Source organism: Acipenser ruthenus, chromosome 1 (assembly GCF_902713425.1).
Source record: "Acipenser ruthenus chromosome 1, fAciRut3.2 maternal haplotype, whole genome shotgun sequence".
Lineage (NCBI taxonomy): Eukaryota > Metazoa > Chordata > Actinopteri > Acipenseriformes > Acipenseridae > Acipenser > Acipenser ruthenus.
This window is the reverse complement of record NC_081189.1, coordinates 8,803,046-8,816,468: the sequence shown is the minus strand read 5'-3', so window position 1 is coordinate 8,816,468 and position 13,423 is coordinate 8,803,046. Positions and strand designations below refer to the sequence as shown.

At 38.6% G+C, this 13,423-nt stretch overlaps 1 protein-coding gene across 3 annotated transcripts in view; it reads right to left on the bottom strand.

The window, feature by feature from the left end:
* LOC117973415 (high affinity cAMP-specific and IBMX-insensitive 3',5'-cyclic phosphodiesterase 8B-like) overlaps positions 1-13,423 on the bottom strand; it is a 75,141-nt gene that overhangs the window by 59,633 nt on the left and 2,085 nt on the right. Inside the window, exons 1-2 of one of the 3 annotated variants that reach the window (XM_058993725.1) lie at positions 9,525-9,679; positions 8,654-9,085 (exon numbers count right to left, since the gene is read on the bottom strand). The exons of 1 other annotated variant lie outside the window; for it this stretch is intronic. In XM_058993725.1, the coding sequence (XP_058849708.1) occupies positions 8,654-8,935 (282 nt within the window). In that variant the 5' untranslated portion in view covers positions 8,936-9,085; positions 9,525-9,679. Of the gene's footprint in view, positions 1-8,653; positions 9,463-9,524; positions 9,680-13,423 lie in introns of those variants that run through there. One more of the 3 variants, XM_058993691.1, reaches the window with a different exon arrangement.

The following is a 13,423-nucleotide window of genomic DNA, read 5'->3' as shown; positions in this document are numbered from 1 at the left end:
CCAATGCAAATAATAACTGCAAGGAAAAATGAAAACACTAAATAGCATGCTTATAGAAGAACCTGAATACAATCACATTCAATCACGTCCACATTCTTCAAATAAACAGGTACTGTTAACACAGCAACAGAGAACAGGACCTTCTGCAAGAGCCTCCATCTCTCCCCAGCCCATGAACAAGAAAACACACACACACACACCACTAAAATCATACTCTTACGAAGGTGGGGTTGTTGAAATGCATTGACAAACCTACACTTTGTTTTAATTTTAAAGACTTCATGATTGAGTTTTTTAACTTATGGATGAACAACATTTTTGTAGTTGAGTAAAAAAGTTTTTTTTTTTCTTCTTCCCCATGAAATGAGTTCAATGTATTTGCAGAGCTGGTTACTTTCAAAGGCTCTGTGTTGGTGGGGAAACTTGCCAGCCTGACATGAAGGACAATGACACGGTTAAACAAAACAAACATTATTTACAAACACATTATCTGGTTATCAGGGTGGCCCATTATAAAGTAATGGAATTGTAAAAATATACAGCTGGCAGTCTTGATAAGATCATGTAGTTACCAAGAGATTAAGAAACACAGAACCTGACATTTAGATTGAAGTGTGTTCATAAACTCAAGAAGGTGCCTCCCCAGACACAAGCCATACAACCCCCAAGGGCATTTCCACTTCACTTACTCACAGTGTCTTCCGCTGGCTGTAACTGTGCATATGAAAAATACCTGCTGTCAAATCCAGCGAAATGTCTTGAACATGTTGTTAGACTGTAGTTTAACTACCCTACAGCTTCAGTTTAACTGCACTGTACTGAAACTGAAATTAAATGCACCTACAATGATATAAACGGCTTGTTTTACAGCATAGTCTGCAGGTAATTTGCAGTTTAACAGCAGTCAAACCGTTTAAATGCACCGACACATTTTGTTTGTAAAGGTCCTTGCTTTCAGTAAGTAAGCTGGACTGCCTCCACATCATCTTTACAGTATCCCATCAAACTGGAGAAAACTTTGTGGGACAGAGTGAAAATCCCTCACATATAGAGCGCTTGTTTCTGTGGTTTATTTGTGTAAAAAACGTACTTTGTACCACAGTCTACATTATTCCACTTAATTCCTCCAATAACAGTATTACCTTTATATTCCTATGTAAATGTGTTTATTTTATAAATGTTAAACAGAGTTAGTTTCTGTTATTATATGTGTATATTAACTGACCCCAGGGTTAATTTCCATGTGAGAGTGGATAGAATGGAGGAAACTGTATCTATTGATTGGCTGGTCAATCAATCAATTAAATGTTTAATTTGGTTTCAGTGATGCAACTACATAGCCTAGTATGGGTAGTCCTTTAGAGGCTGGGGCTTAGGAAGGAGCTCCAGTGGGTTGCCACAAAGAAGCCAAAAAAAAATTATTTGTTTTGTTCGGATGAGACGTAAAAACCGAGGTCCTATTGTAAGTGACTCTGCAGCAGCAGTTGTGATGCACAGTTCACCCCCTAGTCTCTGTAAGTTGCTTTGGATAAAAGTGTCGGCTATATGGCTAAATAATAATAATAATAATAATAATAATAATAATAATAATAATAATAATAATAATAATAATAATAAATGTGCTTACTGGCATTGCTATTTCAAGCTGCCTGTCTTTTTGCTGATGGCGTTTGCCTAACCCTTACACTTTGTTAAGACTATTACACTGCTTCCTCATCTTCAAGTCAATTCCATTCCAGTGCTTTAACTGCAATGACCTAAAACACAGAAAGTGATTAAGAACCAGGAAGCAGTTTCAATGTATTTTTGTATCTATATCATTGCATTTGAAATAAGTATACCTGATCCAGGGTAGTGTCTCGATGTGAACATGCCGAAGTCCACTGGGCAGTGTGATAGCGCACAGGCTGTTAAACACAACTAGACTCACACATGAACAGTAAGTCGAACTGTGTCTCAAAAGGCCCTAGGCAAGTCCAACACAGACAATCAGCAGCAATTTACTAACTGCTCACAACTGCACATTCTCATGTGAAACCAGATCAACCTGTGAATGTTCACGTGGAGACTGGCTCCTTAATATTGACTCACACATTAACAAATTAGTCAACCATTACCTGCATGTATTTCTTCTCATTTCTAGAGGGGAGGGCAGCTCAACAGTGCACTTGTTTATAGGAGGGGTAGCTGTCACACGCTATACATTGGCACTGCCTATTTCAGAAAAAATATTCTCAGCAAATTCTGCATCTGGCTGCTATGTCAACTTTAAGACACTAAAACACACCTTACTCAAGTACCACATTTTACTAACAGGAAAATTAAGACATAAAAAGCACTACTTATTTTCTAGCCCATAGTTCCCTCCTTGCTTGCCATGTACAGTACTAAGAAATGTAGGCACTATAGAGCAGTCTCTTAATGGGAATCACTTCACTGCAAGCATGTTTGATGTCTTTAATTGGTTTGCTTTAACATCAAGCAGTTACAGAGCATTGCTGAGGTGCAAACACTCAGTACAGCCACTGCACACACCAGGAAACACACACAACATTATTGGTAGATTATAGGGCACCTAATAGCTTAATGCACTGCAATTGGAAAATACTATGCTTTATTACAATACCAGAGCAGAGAAGAACATATCTGGATTTCAAAAAGCAGGGATGGAAATAAGACTCTACACAGCAGTTTGATCTATTCCTTGTTTTACTATGAGTTTAATAAGACAAACCTGTTACCTATACACTGTGGCTGATAAAGCTTGTAGTAAAACCTGGAGTGGGTAAACTGCTATGAAATATTTCTCTTATTTCCATTCCTGAGAAGTCACAGCCAGCAGTATTGCCCTTGGATTTTCTCTACCTACAATTTAAGTGTGATTCATTATTACCTATACACCAGGTTTTACTGGAAGCGAGCACCAGGTCACGTGGTAAACAAAAATGATTTGGACCAGATAAAATTGAAATAGTGCTGAAATCCCTACTCCAAAAAAACAAAACATAAAACATGAAAAAGGACTAAACAATCAATGATAAAAGGTTAAAAAAACAACAAATGAAGCACGGAAAATTAGCTACTACTAGTCCTTTAAGTGATCATTTTGAAAATCAAACCCATGAATAATCAGCCGACACAGATCAGATTCTGTAATTAAATTTGAAAGAAGACACTGTGCTGTAATCGCATTATGGGTCTGATATAAGGATAGGCGTAGTGCAAACAATTGCGGCTGCAAAATCCAAATTCCATAGCGGCCAGGCAATTTTTTTGCACTGCAGCCCATGTAAGCTTAAAAGCCATGCAAATTACTCAACACACACAAATAATGAGCTGCAATCATGACAATGAGGGTCTCAATGCGCGCTGCCTGTGCATCGGGCTGTTTATCAGCCGCAGTTACAGTCCAGAGGTGAGGTGGGGTGAGTTAGAAGTACAAAGAGGAGTAAGCGCTGTATGAAACGTGTGGAGCACGAAAACCAACCCAAACAAAAAAATGTCAGACGAAGGTCAGCAAAGTCCTCTTGGTGCACGGAAAAGAAAAGAAACGTTTATAGTGGAGAAAGTGTTACCAGGAGGACAGTCAACCAGGTGACGAACAGGTGAAATTCAGCTATTAGGTCTAGGATGACATGCGGAGTGAGACAATAATGCCTTACCACCGCATCCAACGGCATTCCAAACAAAGTGACCCTGGGTTTGACTATGCAGGGTCTTCTCCATCTTGCCCTTCTCCTCTGAAGGTTTTCCTGCCTCTCCTCAACAAGAGCCAAGCAGTGCTGCATCAGGAAGTGTACCACAGCAGCCATCCTGAGGCCAATGACGGGTCTCTGAAGGTCTGTGGTTTCATACAGCTCTTAATTATTCGCTTCTACAATGGTTTGCACCTTGTAAGAGGAGGTGCAAAGTTTTTGGAGGGTCAGCAATTGTTCAAGTGCAAGGCAAAATCCTTACATCACATTAGAATGTTTGCGCCCGCTTAGTATTCCAGACTCTCGCCCAATTCCATGTTCTTTTCTTAATTTGAATACATTTCAATATCATTTAAACGGATTAATGATGGCAAAGTGTACTAATCTGAAAGCAGGTGCAGAACGCCAGGTGAAAACCATTATTTATATGCCCCGCATTTTTAGTGGCCGCTAAAGTCCCACTTTACGGCTGCTCAACGCGGTTTGCTGGGTGTTTTGCAGCTGTAAATCACTTTGCACATATCCTTACAGCCCTATGTGTGCAATTGAAATAATCTGTTTTTTTTTCTGTGGGAAAATAACAAAAACTGCTTGATGCATGTTTACAAACACTGCAAGCCACTTATACGGACTAATCTCTCAGATAAGCATTACATTGCTAACACATTTATTGCTTTTACAGTAAATTTCATTAAGCAAACTGAAATACTTAAAGCCAACAGTCTAGCAGAAAATGCAGTTCATTATACATTTTCTCAAAGGCTCTCCTTTTCTTTACATGTATTTCCTTTTTCAATAACAGAAAAAACAAAAACAAAAGCCAGTAAGGAGAAATTGGGAATTGTTTTTCTATGAAGTACAAAAGGAATAAGAAATGTTCATTACATGTGTTAACTTATTTTGTGGATTAGCACAGAGAGATGTGTTCAACACAGCCCTTAGTCATGTAGTACTCATGCTTTATTAAACTTCAATTTCAGGATGCTATATGAAAAAGCATTCACGTGCATAGTTACCCATTTCAGAGAAAACAGAGTGTGCAGTCTTTATTTCTGTCTCTGCTCTAACAAAAGATTTCTAAATAAGCCTTTTTATACCTAACCTGTGGTGACATCGTTCTTGAACAATTATTTATTTTTGTAACAGTATAGCTTGGTATGCTCTTGGTCCTTCTAATAAACATACTCACAATTCATGCATTTGACACACACACACACACACCCTACTAATAAAAGAGATTACCACAAGAGATTACAAGACACAGAAGAGTACAGGACACCGACAACCTCCATATATCATACTCAAATAAGGAATGTGTCCTTATCAGCAACTTGGTACAAGCTTGCCTTTCCATTGAGAACAAAATTCGAACAGAAGAAAAAGAAAATACACAGGCAAAGCACAGCAACACATAAAAAAGAAAAACATGATCAAAACATCAGCTTATCTTCTCACTCACCAGTCACAGAGATGTGTATTTAAATCTGCAGGATTCTAAAGGAAGGCTGTGTTCCCTTTGAGTTTGCAAAGCATCGCTTCTTTTTCTCTTTTGTTTTCTTTTCCCATGATAGTGTTCAAAACTGTTTATTACTGGGTCTGTACTTGAGTAAGAGTTAATTTCTGTAATGAGGTATAAAAATGGCTTAAGGGTTATGCACCAGTAATAAATCAGAGATTTTTCATTAAAATCTCTAACAAATGAAATCACTCTTGCTCACCCCTAGTGGTCATCTGTATACTGGTGCCATTATTTGCTCTTTGAGAACAGCCTCCCACCTCCCCCTTGTATCTCTGTACACCTGTAATAAAATATGGGGCCCGCCCCCTTTCCTACATTGAAAACTGGTTTCAGATATCTTTTCACAAAGCACAGCAACAGAACATTCATAAAGTCCAAAATGTGAGTGTGTTGGCAATTGACTAAAGAAACAACAGGTTGTAACTTCAACTAATAGGGCTGTAAGTTAATCTGCAGTGGACAATGTTAGCTCAGGGATGGAAATAAGACTCCCATTGCATAGCGGTTTGATCCATTCCTGATTTTACTGAGAGTTTAATAAGACTCACCTGAGCTTGTTACCAATACACTGTGCTAACCAAGCTCATATTAAAACCTGATATGGTTGTAACTGCTATGCAATACGAGTCTTATTTCCATCCCTGAGCTACAGTAACATTGTCCACTGCAGTTTAACTTTCAGCTAGACTTTAACAGTTTTGTTTCCTAGGTCGTTTCACCTCAGCAGTGTCTTCAGGGTTAAATCATGTCAGTCACTAGACAGAAAAGAGGGTGCTGAAGGGGTGGAGACAATTTCACTCTCTGGGTGAAATGACCAAGGATTGGAATGTTGTCTGAAAATAAAAAAAAGCATGCAAGCAAAGCTTTCTGTATCCTAGTATGGTATCAGATTTCACTGATATCATTGATTCAATGACTTACCAAGTCAATAATGTAATCAGACATCCCCTCTAATAATTCACGCACTTCCAGACGTCATGATTGTCGTGTTAGTCAATAACCCTGATAGCATGGCACCAGCAACAGCTTCTTGTATGCTTGGGTGTTTTGACTAAATAAAAAGCACTCAACATCTTTCTGCTTTCATGCTACAAGTTGCAAAGTTGCTACAAAATTACAATTTATAGCCAATATTGCTGTTTGCATATCAAATTCATCAGTCTTGTAAGGGATCAAATTAATTAGTCTTGTAAGGGGCAGGTCTGTTTTTTTGGCCCCTCTCCATTTAAATGTGTTAGTCTAGTCCGACTCATATACAGCAGATCTTCAAGCATCTGCATGTACCTCAATCAATCGTATTTTCATATGAATCTGGCACTTTTCTAACAGTGTGTTGCATATTCCATGTTTAAGTTATGAGTAACTAGAAAAAAAAAAACACCTTTCAGTTTTATCACTATTACTTGACAAGAAGGGTAGATACTTTTAAATTCTGTTTTAGGGGGGGAAGAGAACACTGCATGCACCTTTACTGTTTTAAAGAGTAAAGCAGAAAGCAGGTCTACAGTGGCCCTACATACTATTCTTGTTGTACTCCAACACAAAGCAGCTGATCATTTTGAAAGTTCTATTGAAACTCTTTCTAGCATTCAAAAGCCCAATCAATCAATTGAAACCGTAACATGGGGAGGTTATTTGCCTGCAAAGTTCACTGAACAAATTTAATTAATGAATACCAATGGGAAAGCAAAACTGGAAACCTGTGCAAGCCAGGCGGATCAGGCTCCAGATCACAGAACTGCATCAAAGGTGCGTTCCTGGCAATGATTTATGTGATGGAAGAACATTATGAACCTTTCAGAAACTAAAACAGATTCATCTCACTATAGCGGTGCGATCATGCCCTTCATTTTATATTCTACTGTATGGAGATAGTTTGAAAAATACATTTGCAAAGTCATATATATGGTGACTCCCTTTAACTCTCTTAAATGCCTTGATTATCAAATACTGCAACTCCTTCTATCAACTTACTGTAGCAAGTACTGTACACAGAACCTTTATACACATGTACTGCATAGCTCAATCAGAAAGGGTGAATTGCTATGTATGCCACCACAAGAAGAATCTTTTTAAGGATACGGTACAATTGTGTTTAAAAAAAACTAACATTAAATACTACCATTTACAGCAGCAATGTTCTGTAAAAAGCAGTGCATTGCAGTAAACTGTAGTGTACTGCAGTTATGTGCTGTAAGTACTGCTAGGTGGTTATGGTTTACTACAGTATGCTACAGTTTTTACAGCAGAACACTGTAATAAATCAAAGTAACCATAGTACATACTATTGATACTGTACTAGCTTGCAGTACTTGCAGCACACAGGGATGCAATTTATTGCAATGTACTACCATTTACTACTGTGATTCTCAGCATTTACTGTAGAGTAATGGAATACTGTGGAACTTGCATTATTATTATTATTATTTATTTCTTAGCAGACGCCCTTATCCAGGGTGACTTACAATTGTTACAAGATATCACATTATACATTATTTCACATTATACAGATATCACATTATTTTACATACAATTACCCATTTATACAGTTGGGTTTTTACTGGAGCAATCTAGGTAAAGTACCTTGCTCAAGGGTACAACAGCAGTGTCCCCCAGCTGGGATTGAACCCACAACCCTCCGGTCAAGAGTCCAGAGCCCTAACCACTACTCCACACTGCTGCCCTGCATAGGAAGCTTCAGTCCGTTGAAGGTCTGGTGATGTCAAAGCTCAACCTTCTAAGTCATCTCATTCAAAATGTTCCTGAAAATGTCTGTTTAGTAATGAATACGAAGTATAATTCAATCCAATGCTATACTGTAACTCAAACCGTTAATAGCCCTTGATCATGTGATAATCCAGCTGGCACAATGCTATAGATCCCCCTGAGATTTTCATTCTGTTATATTTTGTCAAAACTGTGTTATCAGGCAACACAAAGGTGCATTATGGTGTATCAGTTTTTAATTGATATTCCGCTAATGGAGTACTTTATTATATTTGCTGTTAGTAGCATTTTGCTCATGGTAAATTAGTAATGATTAACAATGATGATGACAATAAACTTTATTCAACCGTTGCTATATTACTATACCACTGAAAATAACGCTCTATCATTGATAATTGGGTAACTATGAAAAGGCTGTCCCATTTGGTAGACACTGCTCCTCCCTGAAGTAATTCACCCCTTTAAAAATGTACTTGCTGTGCATGTTATGGACCAGAAAGCTTTGTCCCCACCAAGCTATAATAGAGCATTACAACAGAAAGGACCATTTGGTGTATCCATTCAATATTGAACATTATGATGGATGAATCAGTGGGTACCCAGCAGATAACTACACTGTAACGTAGTTTTTTTTTTTTCTTTGCTTATAATTATTATAACCACACATTGCTTTGTATTTATCTTTTTTTTTTTTGGGGGGGGGTAGAGATACCTTGACGCTGGTGTGGCTCGTCTGAGTCTCGGCCTCAATGCAACACTGTCCTCCGCTGTTGTCCCTCCGGTCTCGTCGAGAATTGGTACGTGTGTGTCGGCTCTGGTAGGCGAGGACAGAGGGGATGTTGTCAGCTGCGTCGGTCTTGATGAAGAGGCCGTGAAGGGTGGCCGCGGTGCCCTGGGAGATGGTGGTTGTCTGGTGCGGGGAGTTGGACTCGTCCGAGTCCCTGCAGTAGATAACCCCGCTTTGAGAGACATGGATACTGGGAGCGCAGCCCATACTTCACACCGCTCCGCAGCCCGGTGCTAAGAAAACCAATGCTGCACGCTGCTCGCTAGATTTCTCGCTCTTTTCACAGCCACGAGACTCTCTTCGCTCTGCTTTTTGCTGCTAATCAGTCCTCGTTGTAGTCCCGCCACATCACTGTCTCTACACCACCACATTTAGTGAAATAAAACAAGACATCGAAATCATCTTTCTATTATTTCACCTCCACTTTGTTTTTGACAATTAGCAATTCTATTCTACGATCCTTATGTTTTCCCATTCAGCGCCTGCTTTCCTTCTCACGCTGTATTTACATTCTAGTCATCTCCGCTAACACACACACACACTCAAAAGCTATTAAGTAGTAATAGTACAGTCAATCACTGTGGGATTGTAGATCGTGTATTACTACTTGACTCGAGATTAAAATATTTTTTTGAATCACGAAATTAATTATTGCTCTCATTTTCTTGATATCTTCGTGCATAAAAGGGTTCATTTTTGCATAACTGTCCTACATGAAAACACATTCCTCTGAGAAAAAAGATATTACATAGCCGTCGGTTTCCAGCCCTTTATTCTCCAATTAAACCACACTCACCGGCTCGAATGTACGACTCGCCTGTGTGTGCAGGCTGCTCAGCCGGAATCTCTCGCGTAACAAGGACCTGCGACTGACTCCTATCCACAGCTGCAATATGGTACCGGCTAATTCATTAGAGATTTCTCCTTTTGGGCACATTTTCCACAAGCCACTAATTATTTTTCATTTCTTGATATTATGGGATGGCTGTTCTGCTGCTTATCCGTGTGATCCCTCAACGTCAACTGAGTCCTATTTGAACACCACTTTATGGTTGAACTTTGCTGACCTCATCGCCCCTTCTCCACTAACACTATAACAGTACGTTTCTATGGTTTCAGTGCTATCAATACTGTCTGTGCCTATCCACACATAACAACACACAACCAAAAACAGTTATGCATATACTGTACTGTATTTAAACCCCTTCATGTTGCATAGAAGCACAGTCTGCAACACTGGAAATATACTGAATAAATGAATTATTATTATTGATGCACTGGGACATTTCTCTTGCTCATCATTTTCTAGTTTCATATTCTGATCATCTTATGAGGCCATCTTATCATGTGATTGTATAATCAATCTAGTATGGCTTGATAAGAGACTTTTACACACATAATGTATTACGTATCTCATAATTACAACCTTAAATCACGGAATAAAAGTCTAATAAAAATACTAACAATGACTCTTTTCTGTTACACCAAAGACAAATATCTGAGTAACTACAGATACTGAAAGTAAAGATGCTTTGAGCAGCAATGAGCTGTACGTTACTGAAGACATACCCTGGTGCTGTTACTACTGCCCTTGAGCTTGTCCAATGCAGTACCTGACCTAAACAATAGCCCTGCAACGTGACGCGCTACTCGCATAATTCAACAGATACAATCTCTCTACTTAACCATTTTATTAACATGTTTTTATGCATACAGCTATGGCCAAAAGTTTAGCATCACCCAATAGAATGAACACATTTTGCTTCATAAAGGTCTGCTGAATAATGTTGCGTTAAATATACTGAATTACACACCGCTTTGTAGTTTTCCATATACTAATAAAAATTGAAAAATGTGACATTTCAAAATGTAACATGAAATACCAACTGTACTACCATTATGGCTTCCGGTAGACTTTTGCCATATTATTTAGTAGTTTCTTTGATTACATGATGTTAAATAAAATATCTAAATATAGTGTGGATTGGATAGCAGATCCCTTTGAACAGAACATGTGCATTGAAACACACAAACACACAATCTTAATACAGCAATGCTACATTGAACCGTAATCGCACAGCCCTTGATTTGTTTCATTGGTAAACTTCAAACAAAACATGAGACATTCCAAAACAAGCAATACAACAACATGCACTCTAAATCCTAGGAGTATGTGTGCCTGTTTTGTGTATCAGGTTATCACCTGAGAGTTAAGATCTGGAGAAGATAAGTTGTTCAAAACATTATTTGTCAAAATGTGTATTTGTTAAAGCTGTAGTGTCCCAAAAGAATGTTCTTGAAACACTTGACATGGTTAAGACTTTAAAATGCTGTGACAGGGTAGCGTCACGGTCAAGCTGTTACCGACAGGAAAAGACTCAGAGACAAGAGAGCTGCAGTGAAGCGCTATCACCCACATCTAATCACAAATACAGTACTATGGGCAGCAGTGTGGAGTAGTGGTTAGGGCTCTGGACTCTTGACCGGAGAGTCGTGGGTTCAATCCTAGGTGGGGGACACTTGAGCAAGGTACTTTACCTAGATTGCTCCAGTAAAAACCCAACTGGATAAATGGGTAATTGTATGTAAAAAATAATGTGATATCTTGTAACAATTGTAAGTTGCCCTGGATAAGGGCATCTGCTAAGAAATAAATAATAATACTAGACAAAAACAAAACACATTAACAAAATAAAAGGGCACAAGGGCAAAAAAAAGGTCTACACAAAAACTCACACACAGCAAACACCTGTGATTTTCATACACCTGTGGCTGGAGCCTCATTACTGATTAATTCATGCAATTATGACCCCAGCCACATTCCCACGTTTTTTGTGCACACACACACACACACACACACACACACACACACAAACACACCTTATACCAGCAGGGCTTCCTCCTCCCACAAATGACCATGGAAGTCCAAAAACACAGATTAATTTGAACATTATTGTGATCACGATTTTAGTGGAATGCCATAAAAACAGGTGGCAAAACCAATGTGTCAGTGAAATTATTAATTATGTCTGAGCCCCACCATGGTGACTAACACATTTAGCACACCGACAGGAAGTCCTTGCCTCAAACGGTTTCTGGGACGTGCAGTTTTGACACTATGTTCCCCCCAGTACGAGAGGATGGTGTGCTACAACTGACGAGCCGCGATGGGCCGAATGATCTCTTCTTGTTCCCAAACTTTTCTTATGTGCTGTGTGAAACTCTTCATACAGAAATAAGCATTAACTGTTGCATTCAATGATGTTCATCAATACGTAGAATAAAATCCTTATTCTAGTCCTTTAATAAATAAAAAATAAAAGGAGTACCAGTACAACACTGAGCAGCAGTTGATTCAATGAAAGTGTGAAACTGGCAGAACGTGCTGGCTAGAAGCAGGAAGCACGTAAAGGGTGGTGTCTTGGGTCACAGTTTGGCACAACAAGAGCTGAGAGAGTCCAGCATGTCCACCACAGCCTCTGTCTCTGTACACTGCTCCTTTGTCTTGCTTTGTATTCTAGTGCTTGTCCAGAAGGCATTTTGAGTAGTTGTATAAATTGCATCCTGTGTTGTTGGTGATTATGCTCCCGTATGTACATACCTGAAGAATCTCTCCTTTTTCCATGTCAGTGCCACAGAACAGCTGAACTCCTAATTCCAATACCATTTTAATCTCATTCACAAAACACAGACAACATTGCTTTTACATTTAAATAATAATTGGATATTCTAAATTGGGAGAAAATAATCTAAAAAAAGGGCAACTACTACATTTTTAATAAATAAATAAATAAATAAATAAATAAATAAATCGAGCAAGTATTTATTTTGGAGTTCATTGTTTTTTGGTATATGACATCTGAATGAAACAAGCCATTTTGTCTACAGCTATGGCCACAAGTTTTGCATTACCTAGAATTTTTGGACTGAGACATAATTAAAAAAAAAAGTATATATACATGACATAATTTTGATATTTTATTTAGCATCATGTAATCAAAGAAACTACAAAATGAGTGTGGCGGGGACAGTGTTAATGTCTCTAGCAGCAACCACAGGTGTGGCCACTCTCCAGTCAGTGCAGATTGGTGCTAATTGAGGAGTGACCACCTGCATAAAAGCAGACAGAAATCCTCCGTCTGGGAGAGGCATTTGTGCGTGTGCGTGTGCGTGTGCGTGTGCGTGTGCGTGTGCGTGTGCGTGTGTGTAACATTATTCATCAGGTTTAATTTGACTTTATGAAGTTAATAGGGTGACTCAAAGCTTTTGGCTAGAGCTGCACATGTTGTAGATCCTTTATTTTGTACTAATCTCACTGCTAAATGAGTGACTGTTCAGTTGTCACAGAAAGATGTTCAAAATGCTATGAAATTGGTTTCACTGGGCTCAATTCCAGTGCAAAAAAGTCACATTATCAGAGAAGAAAAGGTGACATTGGAAAATGTCTTATCAAGGGCACGCAAGAATGTTGTTATGACTCTGAAAAAGTTCAGTACGTGGTCCAATCTGACTGACGGCTTGTTTTATAAATACATGTGCCTGTGTGAGGCTTCATTTTGCTCAAAAATATATAATTTATTTAATATGTATTTTATGTCCTTTGTGATCATTTTCCTTCTTGTATCTATGTTCATTTCGATTAAAAACTAGCAAAAGCCCCACACCCTGTAGAGTTGTCATTTATACAAAAAAGAC